This window comes from Polypterus senegalus, chromosome 6, assembly GCF_016835505.1.
Source record: "Polypterus senegalus isolate Bchr_013 chromosome 6, ASM1683550v1, whole genome shotgun sequence".
Classification (NCBI taxonomy): Eukaryota; Metazoa; Chordata; class Cladistia; order Polypteriformes; family Polypteridae; genus Polypterus; species Polypterus senegalus.
Window position 1 is genome coordinate 96,764,572 of NC_053159.1, and position 15,762 is coordinate 96,780,333.

The following is a 15,762-nucleotide window of genomic DNA, read 5'->3' on the forward strand; positions in this document are numbered from 1 at the left end:
CATTTGGTGTTTAGAAACCATTGATACAATACAACGTTTTATATTTCGTTGAGAGTTGACACCGTTTACTTTAAAAAAGCCCCCAAAAACAACGCACACACCTTTTTAAAAATAGACCAGCTTGGCGAAAACAAAGCACATCTGGTAACCCTGCTTTCAGTGGATCCACGTTGCTATACTTCCATCCCGCTGGTTCTTCGCAGTAACACTTTCGAGCATTTTCAATTCTATAGAAAATTAATGAATATTAGTAAACTTCGTCATATTCGCATAATCATAACTATTTACAGGCTTTTATTCTAGTATTGTTTCAAAATAAATAAATAAATAAATTCTAAAGTCGATCGAGCCGGCTAAAATTGGGCTGAAAGTGCTCTTCAAAATCAAACGTTACATTTACCTTCTCCATGGAAACGGAGCCTAACTGGAAATGCAAGACTTATCGCGGAGGTTTTCACTTTTCTACAACGTCTTAAGGATGGGCAACTGGTGCATTAACTAAAATAAACGGAAAAAGTGGTTTGATTAATACATTCCTGGAGATCTGTATCATGGAAAGATAGGAAATAAAAATACAGTAGTGTTAGAAACGTACTAACTGACTAATGCGATAGTTTTCATTTGACAGGACGTCTAACGCAATATTATTTACGTTTGCTGCGTATTATGTAATTCCTAACATTTTTGCGACTACGCTACATTTTCTTGTGAGTTGCCATTCCTTTCTCATTGTAACTCCTCGATGTTAGAATCTTTAACTTGGACAGAAGACCGTTTATAAAATGTTTAAAGCAAAGATACTTGTGATTGGACCCTGTGAGGTAAGTTTAATTCATTTCAGTCTTGGTTTATTTTAATGCAAATTGTCATATACGAACGTATGCAGGCACACGGAAACCTTTGTTAACTAAAATGATTATTGTTTATTCAGAATAGCTTAGTTTTAACAGATAAGGAATTCCCTTTGCGATTGGCTTGTGCTCTGTCCAGGGGTGGCTCCTGCCTTCTGCCTGAAGATTGCTTTTAGAAGTTCCTGCCTCCAGCTCTGGATAAGCAGTTTTGGAAACTTTGTAGATGATGGATGGAATTAATAAAAGTCCATCAGTTCATTTTCGAATCTGCGTGATGTATTTCAGTATATGAATTTATAAATAAGCAAGCAGGCACAATTCTGGGTGAGATTAATATGTTTCTGCTCTCACAGGCATCTTGTTATGTCTCGAGTTGGCGTATTCGCCCCACGTTTTTGCGGGTGTGCTATCATATTCCTGAGAGTTGTGAACCATGTTAACTGGTGACTCTAAATTCCCCTCTTGTTAGTGATTTGTGTACTGTGATTAATTGGCGCATTGTCAAAGGCCCAAATTGTCATGGACACGATCAGTGTTGGAGGAATGGCATTGGCGATCATTAGATAGAAGAAAAAAACAGAAAACAACAACTATTTTAAAGTAAAAGTCATTACTAAACATCTGGAGTTTGGGCAAATTACTATTTACAAATTACACAGGGACATTTTTTTAGCATATGCATAACAATAAAATAGATATAACCAAAGGAATCGGACACTCCATCCTATAACAATCATATTACAATACATATATACACAATACAATACAATATATAAAACACGGTTCAATCAAAAACATTTCAAATAGAGTTAAAACACATTCATTCATAAAATGTCACCCATACCCAGTTCAGAGTGTTATCTGTAAAAGCTCCATGATAAAACAGTTCCAAATACAGCTTAAACACACTGGAAGTAAAGCAGAATCAAAGGCAAGACCTTTCCAGACTTATTTTAAAAATAAAAACAACATTCTTGCCAAATTATGAAAAAAAAGCAAAAAAACTCTGTTATTTTCAAAGAAAACTTCATTTTTCTAGTTTTAGATAACATAAAATGTGGATTTTGTTTACATTTTCACCAAATATCAATAATGACAATAACATTAAACACTCCTTACAGTGAAAGCAGACATGTAGTCAATATTAAAGACCAAAGAAGTAGCCATTTAGTTGCAGAATTTCATACTGTATATAATTAAGATTGCAGTTTGTACATTCTTCCCTAACAGATTTTACTATTGGTTTTTCTTTACACATCTCAAATTAGGTTAACTGGCGAGTCTAAACTGGTCCAGTGTGTGTCTGTACTTGAGTGTTCTCTACCATCGCCTGGCAGGTTCTAAGTGAGGCATTGCCAACCAACAACACTCATATAATCCCTCACACCACATAACTGCATTATTTGTGGCTTTTGTTTTTATACATTAAAATCAGACCTTTGTCTTTCTCCAGTGATCTACATGTGTAGGACAAGTTCAGAGCTATGGCTTAAATTTTTATTAATGTGCAGGAAAGAGATAATAGTTTATCAATAATTATTGGACATTGTGTTGGTACCAGACAAGGTAGTCTGTTCAAATTAAGAATTATTGTGTTGCTAAATTCTCAGATAAAACTGTTGTATGAAAATACATACTGATTTATATTACAATTTCTCTGATGTACTCAGGCCATAAGCTACTGCATCCTTTCCCTTTCCAGACAGGTTAAGTAAGTAGATTTATTAACCATTCTATTGCAGCACAGTTAGAGTGGGAAAATACAATAAGAAAAATTAGCTTGGCCATTTATTAACATGGCGACACAGTGGCGCAGTGTTAGCGCTGCTGCCTCGCAGTTAGGAGACCCGGGTTCTCTTCCCTGGACCTCCCTGCGTGGAGTTTACATGTTCTCCCCGTGTCTGCATGGGTTTCCTCAGGGTGCTCCGGTTTCTCCCACAGTCTAAAAACATGCAGGTTAGGTGCATTGGCGATCCTAAATTGTCCCTAGTGTGTGCTTGGTGTGAGTGTGTGTGTGCGCATGCCCAGCTGTGGACTGGCGCCCTGCCCGGGGTTTGTTTCCTGCCTTGCACCCTGTGTTGGCTGGGATTGGCTCCTGCAGACCCTGTAGTTAGGATATAGCAGGTTGGATAATGGATGGGTGGATTTATTAACACATAATATTTTATTTGGCATTAAATAGGCATAGTTTTAAACCTAATGAGAACTGGTGCCTATAATAATATTTTTACCAGTTGGCAATAGTAGATAGTGTCCACACACCTATTTGCACAAAACAGATACAAGATCAGTTTTGTACATTTCTTCGGTTTTATGGCCTGAAACACAATGCAAAATGATAAGTTTAAGTCCAATTTAACTTTGCGTGTTTTTAATTGTGTTTATTAATTTCATTACTTATAACATATTTATGTAGCTTTTGGCTTTTTACTTCAATATGTATGCAGATTTGTATCTAATTATGTAAAATTTCCCTAATATTTTGTGAATTCCCAGTTCTGCATAAACACAGAATACAAAGTCCCGGATTAATGTTAAATGAAGTACTAAATTTTCATGTTCATTTCTGAGAAAGCATTACTCGAATATTAACAATATCATTCTTAATAATCCTGATGCAAACGTTTATATTGCAAAAACATTTGGAGTAACGGCTTTAATCTCATGAAAGTGTGTCAGCTGTTCAATTTCTTAGTTAGAACATTTGGAATTCTCATATTATATTAAATAATAAAAACACATCACATATATTGTGAAGGATTTTCCTTCTTTAATGAACGTTGAAGACTCAAAATAAATTACTGTTATGTAAGGGAAATTGATTATCTGGTTTTGTCATAAAAAATAGTATACACTTGGAAGGAGATGATATGTGATTTTCTCAGAGACACTTTAATGTCCCGTAATTGACACTTTAACACCCCCGCGACACAAGGCATTGAGACAAAAGGACAGCTGCTGCACAGGCTTTTAAATGATTGACACGCAGCGCGACAAGCAGAACACGCAGCTCGGCAGCAGCAAGCCAGCAGCTGATCTAACCGCATCCCCTTAGCGTGCCTTTAGCTCCCCCTTCACAACGTGAGTGGCAGAGACATGAAGTGGCTGCTGGAGGGGATGGGGTTGGGCGAGCGAAGTGAGCAAGGGGGCACAGCCCCCTAGTATGCAATACTATAAAAGAATTGTTCATATATTAAAGCTCCTACTGCTTAAATTAATTTATTTACTGAACTATTCAGAAACTTCATGGGCTCATATGTAACATGTTCTCTGTTTTGCAACAGAGTGGTAAGACAGTTCTGGCAAATTTCCTGTCAGATGCCATCAAAACAGTTGGAGGAGAATACAGTCCAACACAAGGTGTTAGGTAAGGATATTTTTGTTTTTTGATTGGGGAAAAGGTAACTGATAAATTATTTTTGTGGGAGTAGTACTAATGTGTAAAGATAATGAAGGAAAGAATTTGTATACATTCTTGTTTTTGGTGAATGGATGTACAAATGAATAACAGAAAAATCATATGGCACTGTACTTTTAGTAGGTATTAGTATTATCACATGGATTCTTGATGAATGATTTCAGTGTTCTCCATGTTTTTGTGACTATCCCTTATGTACTCCGATTTCCTCCTGCATCTTCTTAAGATATATTGTGATGGTGGTTTCTGCTTAAGAAATATTCTGTATGTGTGTGCTCTGTGACAGACTGGATTTCTGTTTCAGCACATTCTGATCTTTTTGTAGTTGCTAGTATTATAGGTTTCAGTACCCTCCATCCTTGATTTGGAGGAGTGAGTACAATGGACTGACAGATGAAACAGAAAAAAAACACTTAAGTAATAAACTATCCATCCATTATCCAATCCGCTATATCCTAACTACAGGATCACGGGGGTCTGCTGGAGCCAATCCCAGCCAACACAGGGCACAAGGCAGGAAACAAACCTCGGGCAGGGCGCTAGCCCACCGCAGGTAATAAAATATATACACACACACACAGGCATGGTGTGTCACATTTAAGTTCAGTAGGGCTGCAGTGCCTACCTGTTTTTGTTACATCAGATTTATTAACTAGAAGCCAATTATTGCAGTGGGATGTAAAATTTAAAGTACTGGTAGCCACACAGGGTAGGGACTGAGGAAAGAGTCCAGAGTGAACAAATTCCCCAAAGTAATAATGGAAGGGCACCGAGAAGTGTAGGACAAGTAATCACACATTCCCTAACCTGTTTATTTTAAATTAGCAAAGAGGATTGCAGGAATACTTAAGACCACCAGGAGAGCTTTGGAAAGATGACACTAGGAGTTTAATAGAGCTGATTCTGGCCCAGATGTAGTTCAAATATGAGTGGAAGTGACCCTGGAATTACTCTTGGGACCAAACTTAAAAGACACTACAGCGCTATGTACCAGTGTAACAAAAAAAAAATTGTAACTGAAGCACTTGGGGAAAATATTGATAATATAAATGTCTTACAAAGCAGAATAAGACTACTGGCAAGCCACAGAATTTAAAAATACATTTCAGTAACATCAGATGTTTGACACACCTAGTATAAGGCATAGATGCTGACTGTAGTCACCTTTTGCAGTTTTAAGCAAAGTATCTGGATTTCATTTGCTGTTGTGTGTTCAGTATTAAATGTAATTTACAGCGTATCTCTGTGTAAAATGTAAGGGTGTTATTTATAATAGACTATTTGTATCATTGTTAAGTATTTATAATGCAAAGAGCTCAGATAACCTCTTTAGTCTAGTCCTGCTGACCTCTATAACATTTTCCTGCCGTTAAGCGTCAAAGTCATGGTAAAGGAATAACTAAACCATCTGTTGCTTGCCCTTAATTGAGCTCGGTAGCTACTTTTCTGCCATTAATCCTTATTACCCTGGACAGTCCCTAACTAGTGAAACAGGTGTTTAGCAGAGTTATTTAAAACAAAGCAGTGAGGCATGGTGGCAGAATAGTTGGTGCTACTGCCTCACAGATCCTGGGGTCAAAGTCACCCAAAGACGTGTGCTGCAGGTAGTCTGGTGACTGTATTTTGATTCCAATATGGGTGCATGTGAGTGTGTGCTCAGTGATGAGCTGGCACCCTGTACAGTATGATTCTTTCCTCACATTATGTGTTTGTGGGATAGGCTGTGCCCCCCTGTGATTCTGAATTGGATTAAGTAGGTTAAACAATGTATGTACGGTATATGTTGTGAAACTTGCCCGGACACCACCAGTCAGAAACCACATCTTTATAAAAGTCACATGTTTATTAATCACCTCAAATAACAGAAATAAGGTCCCGAACACCACACAATACATTCAGCAATTAAATCTCCCCAATAAACCTTCTCTTCGTCAGTCTTTAGCCACCTCTATTCTTCTCCTGGGAGCTTTGTCCAGCTTCCACTCCCGACTCAAGCTCCTCGACTGTTAGGAGGTGGCGCCTTTTATTCCCCGCCCGGATGTGCTCCAGATGGCTGATGACGAACTTCTGGCAGCACTTCCTGGTGTGGAGGAAGTGCTGCCCTTTGCACCGGAAGCACTCCGGGTGTCCCTGGCAGTTTCCTCCACCATCTTGCCGAGAGTGGTGGAAGTAACTATTTCCAGGTCCCACGAGGTTTAAGGTGCCCTCTGGTGGTGGCCACGGGTCCCAACGAGTTATATAACCTTTGCTGTCTTTTCCCGTGGTCCTCTCCTGCTACTGGGCGGTTGCACCCTCGTAGTCTGGAAGCTATTCATGCCATCTTCCGGTCCTTTTAGAAGTCCCGGCCGGGTCAAAACCCCAGCTGTCTGTGACAACGTGTACATTTGCAAAAAAGGTGCAGTTTTAGAAGTAATTAGATGATCATTATGGTCAGTGACGTGGTATTGCTGCCTCACAGATTCTGTGCCTGGTTGCTCTCTGTGTAAAGCTTGCACATTATCCCAAGGTCCGTTTTCATCCATTTTCTCTGCTTTTCCTCCCACATTCCAAAGATGTCCAGATTAGGCAGATTAGTGATGGTAAATTGGCCCCATGTGGGTGTGTGCAGGAGTGAGGCTCATGATGGACTGGTACTCCAGGGATAGGCTTCAGCCCTCTGTGACCCTGAATTAGATTAAACAGGTTTAAGAAGCTATGTTATATTATTGTTTCCATTGATGTTTAATGCATAGCACCAGGAATATGCAATTTAAACTACATAAATGATCTCATAATTTTGGTAGCTGATTATGGTAGAAGAACGCGTGGAACTAAAGTAATTAGCGTATCTGCTTAAGTATCGCTGTAGCTAACAATAAAGCAAACAGTACTATTTATTGAAACAATAAAAATAAAATCTTGGAAGTCAGAAAGGTTACATTAAGCTAATTCAAACTGAAAGCAAAAGTTAGCCTGACTGTAAGTAATTGAAACAAAAACCAGGAACAACATAAAGGTACAAGGACTGAGCATTGTGAATTAGGAAGATCATACAGGCACTGTGCATAACTCAGTTTAGAGTGTCAGAGAGAGGAGATGGCAGGTGAAACATGTCAAAAAATCGTTCATGCCATCTATCTAAGGAGATGTAATTTTCATATGATTGCGGATATCTCTGAAACCTAAGAAAGGAAAGTAATTTCCATGCACTGAAAATTAGTGCAGACATTCTTGATGGTGAGCAATGCTTGAATTTTTTCGTCTCCTGTATTACAATCAGAGTTCCAAGTACCTCTCTGTGAACAGCTGTACTGAAGGACCATCTGCTGGGCTACACTAGGCTTTTGTGAAAGTAAACATAAAATAAGCAGTAAATATTTTAGTAGACTGCTGCTATGTGCCATCTTCATGTTGTGCAAATTGTGGAATGTTTTTTCAGCCCTGTGCCAAGCCAAAGCAGGAGCTGCTATAGCAAAGAATGAATTCAGCAACAATTTCATGAATCACAGCATACCTTCACAGACAAGTGCACCTAAAACAGATATTAAGGAGAAATTCTGTTAGAGGCTTGTTAGGCAGCACTGAATTTTCTATTTTTTAAATACTGTTTTGGCAGAATCATAGGCCACAATTAACTGGCTAGTCTGAACAATATAGTTTAACAGGCCCAGATGCTGTTAATGCTAATGCAGTGGGAGGAAGAAAATAGGTACAGAAACAAAAGATCATATACACGGCATACAGATATATAGCACCCCATAATAAATGAACATTTCATTTTGTGTGAAATCTTAGGTACTTCCATATTATACTGTGTATCCTGCAATGACAGTTGCCAACCAGTGATAACTCTGTGTTCTTCCTGACTTGCGCTATGCTGTATATGGTATTCCATGTCATACTGTATTTCTTCTTAAATTCCTGGAGAGACATTAATGTATACTACTATGGATTGTTTCTCTCTTTCGTTAAAGTTCTAAGATTCTTAGACCAGGGAGCTTCAAAGCACCAAAGTCAACACATTTATCCATATAAATATGGGGTAATTATTATATACACATCACACTGACCAAATAAAAGCAGAACACAACTGAACTAAGCCAGTCATTTCTTGAATGTACAGTGCATCCGGAAAGTATTCAGAGCGCATCACTTTTTCCACATTTTGTTATGTTACAGCCTTATTCCAAAATGGATTAAATTCATTTTTTTTCTCAGAATTCTACACACAACACCCCATAATGACAATGTGAAAAATGTTTACTTGAGGTTTTTGCAAATTTATTAAAAATAAAAAAAACTGAGAAAGCACATGTACATAAGTATTCACAGCCTTTGCCATGAAGCTCAAAATTGAGCTTAGGTGCATCATGTTTCCCCTGATCACCCTTGAGATGTTTCTGCAGCTTAATTGGAGTCCACTTGTGGTAAATTAAGTTGATTGGGCATGATTTGGAAAGGCACACACCTGCCTATATAAGGTCCCACAGTTGACAGTTCATGTCAGAGTACAAACCAAGCCTGAAGTCAAAGGAATTGTCTGTAGACCTCCGAGACAGGATTGTCTTGAGACACAAATCTGGGGAAGGTTACTGAAAAATTTCTGTTGTTTTGAAGGTCCCAATGAGCACAGTGGCCTCCATCATCCGTAAGTGGAAGACGTTTGATACCACCAGGACTCTTCCTAGAGCTGGCCGGCCATCTAAACTGAGCGATCAGGGGAGAAGGGCCTTAGTCAGGGAGGTGACCAAGAACCTGATGGTCACTCTGTCAGAGCTCCAGCGGTCCTCTTTGGAGAGAGGAGAACCTTCCAGAAGGACAACCAAAGATGACTGCAGCAATGTACAGAGACATCCTGGATGAAAACCTGCTCCAGAGCGCTCTTGACCTCAGACTGGGGCGACGGTTCATCTTTCAGCAGGACAACGACTCTAAGCACACAGCCAAGATGTCAAAGGAGTGGCTTCAGGACAACTCTGTGAATGTCCTTGAGTGGCCCAGCCAGAGCCCAGACTTGAATCCGATTTGAACATCTCTGGAGAGATCTTAAAATGGCTGTGCACCGACGCTTCCCATCCAACCTGATGGAGCTTGAGAGGTGCTTCAAAGAGGAAAGGGCAAAACTGGCCAAGGATAGGTGTGCCAAGCTTGTGGCATCATATTCAAAAAGAATTGAGACTGTAATTGCTGCCAAAGGTGTATCGACAAAGTATTGAGCAAAGGCTGTGAATACTTATGTACATGTGATTTCTCAGTTTTTTTTATTTTTAATAAATTTGCAAAAATCTCAGGTAAACTTTTTTCACATTGTCATTATGGGGTGTTGTGTGTAGAATTCTGAGGAAAAAAATGAATTTAATCCATTTTGGAATAAAGCTGTAACATAACAAAATATGGAAAAAGTGATGCGCTGTGAATACTTTCCGGATGCACTGTAGTGTCTAATGAATGTAATTGTAGATATCATTCAGGTTAAAGGTAGCACTTTTATTAGACTTTTACGTCTTAATAGACATGACACATTTTTTCTAAAAATGGCCTTCATGTAGGCTCAGAGTCTCATTTGTTCATAGGCATAATACAGTTGAATTTCTTAACTTTGTCCATATAATTTAATTTGACTTGCTTTCTAGGTATTCCACTTGCTGTCATCTATGGCCAAATTGGACTGTTATAGAAATATTGTTTTTTTTCTATTTGAGCTAAAATGTTTTCAGAAAGAAAAAATGCTTATCAAAAAGCAACAGGAGTATGGAGGAGATTAAGTAATTAACTGACTATGCAGATTTTTTTCAATAAGCTCATTTGAAGAAGAGGAGCAGGGACACCCAGAGTGCTTCCGGGGATGCAGCCGGGACTTTCACCACACTAGGGAGTGCCGGCGGAAGTACTGGCCGTGCACCCGGAAGCACTCCGGGTGTTCCTGGTCTTCTTTCCCCCCAGCACTTCCGGGTGTGGCGGACGTGCCGAGGGCCAGGGCTCCTCTGGCATTCGTGCGTCCCCTGGCAGTGACCACGGGCCTCTACAGGGTTGAGCTTCCAAGCTCCGTATCCGTGGTCCCCAAAGCCACCAGGGCGGTCGCCCTCTCACAGTCGGGAGGAGGCATAAGCCCTCCTCTGGTCCTTCTGTGCGTCCCGGCTGAGTGCCAACCCCAGCCGCTCGCCACAACATACAGTAAGTAAGAGGTGTCTAATGTTGAGAGGTTTCCAGCCTTAGGATGTTCAGATCTACCTACTTTTGGGTAATTTCAGTGTCTTTCTTTCTACTTAAGGTATTGTCTCCAAGGATTTTAAAGCAAATGTGTCCATTTTTTTCTGATTCTATTTCTTTTTGGTGTAAATTTCCCTGGATCCTGACTGGTTATAAATTCTGTCAGTTGGCAAAACATGGGTTTGAAAAGTTCAGCTGTGGAAACAGAATATTTGCTGAGATTTATTTACTTATCTGTATCCAAGCTAAATTCCTAGAAAGCCTTAGCCTCACCACCCACAAAGACCCAGGAAATGTTAAATGATGGAATGTCTTTGCTGTTAATGCATTATCCATTCATTTTCTGTCCCAGCTGAACACTTCGGGGTTATATGTGGCTGATGCTTATCCCGGAAGTTTGCTATCCTGTAGTTAGTGAAATGGTTACCCCTTCAATTATTCTACATTTGTTCTCAAAGTAAGAGCTGTAATGGCCCAATTAAAAGAATTAACTAATCCATGAAACCTGAATGCTGTGAAACATGTTTACTGGCTTGCAATGCACCGTGTTAAAGAGTCATGTTTTTTTGTACTAATGTAATTTATATTTTTTTCTTGCAGGATTTTGGAGTTTGAATGCCAGTGTAGCAATGGTAGTGGCAAGAACATTGGCTGTGAGGTGGAGATGTGGGACTGTGGTGGAGATTCTGCGTAAGAACTGCTATGTAATTTGTTTCCTTCAGTGTAGTCATGTGTGTTGTTCAGTAAAAATATTTTTAATTTAGAGTATAAAATATACAAATGAAATGCTATATTTCCTGATTTATTTTTATATTTATTCAGAGGTTCATATGGCAATTGGCTTAAATATCTGCAACATCTCTAACAACAGTTCAGCTTCAAGAGTCATTTATCCTTACGCAAAACTGTGCTGCACGCTTTAGCTTTCATTAAGTTGTGCTTTAATTTAATTCTGTTTAACTTGTTTTAGTAACGACCATCTAATTGCATTCTATTCGAAGGCACACATATTTAAATTAAGTGTGCCAAATATTCTGCAGTTGAGTGCTTCTTCTCACAACCTGAAGTGATACATAGGTTTGTGGGACTCTTTTGTTCGTTTTGTTTTGCTACAGCAACAACAACAACAGTTTTCTTTGTAGAGCAAGTTTTCAAACAAAACAATGTAGCTCAAAGTGCTTTAAAGAAATTCAAAGAAAAAGCTTTCAAGAAAATAAAAAAATTAATAATAGATAAGGAAAGGAACTAATAAATTGCATACATAAAATATAAGAATAAATCAATACATACGTACATAACGCAGATGTAAAAGTAATAGAGAAAGTACAGGTCTAATTTACAGATTTGTTTTCAAGTCTCTAATGAGAAGTCTGAAGCTGTGGTCAGATGGCTGGGCAAAAAAAAAATTCTTCAGAGATTACACGACCAAAAGATCACCCAACCCTCACCCGACGTTCCAGCTGAAGTAAATGTTCATAAGAAGTTCTTTAGTAGTTTAGTAGAAATACAAAGCAAACTACTATTAGAAGGTCTAAGGTTATATCACTATGATTGTAAGGGGACAGATACTCTTTCCAATATGTTGGAGTACTGTAAGATTAGAGCTTACTGTACCATTCATATTATTTTGAAAGAAGTTCTAAAGGACAGAAATAACCATTATAACAATGGCAATGCTAAAACAAGTGAGATCTGCTCACATGTTCTTTTTCTGGTTAAGATTGCTGCTGCGTTTTAAACCAACTGCAACCGATTGATGTCTTTCTTAGATAGTCCTGTTAAAAGTACATTACAGTGATCTAGTTGACTAAAAAAAGTGTGAATTAATTTGTCAGCATTTTGCAGTGTTATAAGAGGTCTAACTTTTGTAATGTTCCTTAAATAATAGAAGACAGTCCTAGTAATATGGTTAATATTCAATGTAAAATTCAGATTGGAGTCTATGACTACACCTAAATTCTTTTTGTCTCGACTTTTAATGCTAAGAGGTGAGGTGAAGTTTATTTCTAATACTGTCATTATTTCCATTTCTACAAACAAAGATTTCCATTTTTTCTTTATTAAGCTGGAAGAAAGTACTAATCATCCATTCAGAAATATGATAAAACATTGGATCAGAAGGCCCAGAACATCAGGGTCATTATGTGTTATAGATAAGTAAAGCTGCATGTCATCTGCATAACTGTAGTAATTAAAACCTTGTGTTTTGAGATAATCTGGCCTAATGGGAGCATGAAGACTGAAAACAACAGAGGGCTCAGAATAAAACCTTGTGGTACACCATATACAACATCATGGACCCCCGAGCTACAATAATCACAAATAACAGAGAATTCTCTACTTGTTAAATAAGACAAAACCAATTTAAGACACTACCAGAGAGACCCATCCATTGTCTTAGGTAATTTGTTAGAATACTGTAGTCGAGGGGTTAAAAGTTACGCTCAAATCTAAGAGACAAGAACAGATATGTTGTCTGTGTCAGCATTAATCTACAAGTCATTTACTACTTTAAACAGTGCAGTTTCTGTACTGTGATTTTTTGTTTTTAATCTTACTGAAACTGATCAAGAATGGGCTATTTATTCAAATAATCGTTTAACCATTAAAAAGCTTCTTTTTCTAGAATTATTTTTTCTAGAAAGGCAGATTAGAGTCAAGATTATATTTCTTGAGTAGAAGTTTAACTACTCCAGTCTTTAGGTAATCTGGGAAGACCCGACTTTGTCAATTACATTTTCCTTTAGCGCGTCGGAAACCTCTTTGAAAAAGCCTGTTTGGACTGAGTTAAGGGCACAAGGAGAAGGTTTAAGTTGAGTGATTAATCTACACAGTTCAGGTAAATCTGTTTCACTGAAAGAATGTAATTCTTTGGTTGAGCACACTGAGATTCAACAGAGTTAATTTTGGTAGGATTTATTATATCAAATCCAATTTTCAAAATTTGTATTTTAAAAAAAATGCTACAAATGTTTTACAAGTTTCACTTAAAGTTTTCAAGAGTATTCCTTTGATAGAGCTGGATTTAAAGGACAATTAATTGTTGAAAATAAAACTTTTGGATTTCCTACATTATTTATAATTGTAGAGAAATAAGACTTCCTCTCAAGATAGATTACTTTGTTGTTTTCAAAATTTAGTTGTGGACTATTAATTTAGTTTTTCTCTTAAGATCAGGCACTCTGAGTCTTCCAAGATGTTCTGCTGCTGTAGGATTTCTTAACAAGATAACGCCCCAAATAATAATTCCACTAAAACTCTCTCTGTATACTGTGTATATGCTGTATATATACATACCGTTCCATGCAGAAGGTTGCATTTGGTAAGCAGAAGTAGTTTGTTGCGATTTGAAGTAACTAATAGTAAATACAACTTTGGCAGCAAACAAACTAAAACAATTACAGTTTACTTAATTAGTTAAAAAAATGTTAAAAAAAACAAAAAAACAAAAGTGGAATTTGCAAAAACTTGGGCACCCTACTAAGTCAGCACTTAGTAACACCCCCTTTGGCAAAAATCACAGCTTGCAAATTTTTTTTTTTTATTTTTTAGCCAAGCTATGAGTCTTTGGATTCTTGTTTTGGAAAATTTTCCCCATTCTTCCTTGCAAATCGCTTCCAGCTGTAAGAAATTCTTGGGCTGTCCTGCAAGCACAGCACATTTAAGATCTACCCACAGATTTTCAATGATGGGTTATTCCAAAACCGTAACCTTGTTGTCCTGAAGTACTTCCGAGTAGATTTCAAAGTGTGTTTTGGATCATTGATTCACCATCTGTCTGACATTCTCGGTAAGGATTTGTTAATATTTAGTTGTATCCAGTACTCCCTGTTACTTGCACAATGTTGCTTGTGTCAGTAGCTGTCACACAGTGCCAAAGCAAAATAGATTGACCTTCACAATTATCACTTGGTAAGCTGTTATTTTCTTCAGATAATGCTCCTTTTTTTATCTCCAAACCTGTGGTTATGACTAGAGAGTTCAATTTTAATTTCATCTGCCCAAAGCACTTGGTTCCAGTACATTGACTTATGCAGACATTGTTTTTTGTAATGAGATCACAAATAAGGCTTCCTTCTGATGGCTGTTCCATGAATGTCATGTACATGTAAGTAATTATGTACAGTAGACCAATGCATCACCACTCCTATCTCAGCTAATTCTGCCTGCATATCCCTTGCAGTCATATGGAGGGTTGCTTTCCATTCCTGCACGGTATACAATTTGTTCTATATGTCGGTTTTCTTGGTCTTGCAGATTTTGTCTTGGCCTCCAGAGTTCATCTTAGCTGTCATTTCTTAATGACAATTTGGACTGTGGAAAGCAGCTCAATGTCTTTTTTTAGCCATTCCCAGATTTGTAGTCATTAATTAGTTAAATTTTCAGATCCTGTATATCTATCTGTCTAAGTCAGAGGTTTACATACACTTAGGGTGAATTCTTTAAAACTTACTTAATAATCCCTACACAGATTTTATACTGACAAACTATACATTTGGCCTATTGCTTAAGACATATACTTTGTGCAGTGTAAAGGTAATTTTCAAAAATGTTCACAGAGAGGTTAATTCACTTTTTATTGACTATATCACAGTTCCAGTGGGTCACAAGTTTACATACACTTTGTTAATATTTGATAGCATTGCCTTTAAATTGTTTAACTTGAGCCAAATGTTCTGGGTAGCCTACCACAAGCTTCTGACAATGATTTGCTAGAATTCATTCCCATTCCTGCAGACAGAACTGGTGTAACTGGGGCAGGTTTGTAGGCCTCCTTGCTCACACACACTTTTGTAAACTTCTGACTTCAACAATATATATATATAAATATGTGTATGCATATATATGATTATATATATATACTAGGGGACTCCGCCCCCTGCTCGCTTCACTTGCCCACCCCAGGGTTTGGTTTACCGGATATACAATTTAAAGAGATTGTTACATATACATTATTTCCACTTTTACTTTAAAACTTTTGTAAAAACAATACTTGTCCTTTAGTTACGGCCCCGGGCGTGGTTACATCTCTTTCTCACAGGACGTATAATGCTGCTCGCATTGTGAAAGGGTCTTTCTGCTTCTTGTGAGCTGCCTGTTCTGCTTGTCTCACTGCCTGATCATTTCAAAGCCTGTACAGCAGCTGTGCTTGTGCCATTTTGAGTCTCTGCCGCTCATTTTGTTTTTTTATAAGGGTGGCTGAATTCAGGGTGAGGCCAGTAAGATGGAAGGTCAGGGGCAGACCACCTGTCAAGGCTATGGGCTCCCCCGAGATGATAGATGGCAGCCTACTTGGGTGATACT

At 38.1% G+C, this 15,762-nt stretch overlaps 1 protein-coding gene across 1 annotated transcript in view; it reads left to right on the forward strand.

Annotated features, from left to right (window-relative positions):
* The first annotated feature begins 401 nt into the window (after positions 1-401).
* Positions 402-15,762, forward strand: part of ift22 (intraflagellar transport 22 homolog (Chlamydomonas)) — a 30,059-nt gene continuing 14,698 nt past the window's right edge. The window contains exons 1-3 of the mRNA XM_039756594.1: positions 402-821; positions 4,136-4,218; positions 11,059-11,148. Coding sequence (XP_039612528.1) covers positions 783-821; positions 4,136-4,218; positions 11,059-11,148 — 212 coding nt within the window. The 5' untranslated portion in view covers positions 402-782. The remainder of the gene's footprint in view (positions 822-4,135; positions 4,219-11,058; positions 11,149-15,762) is intronic.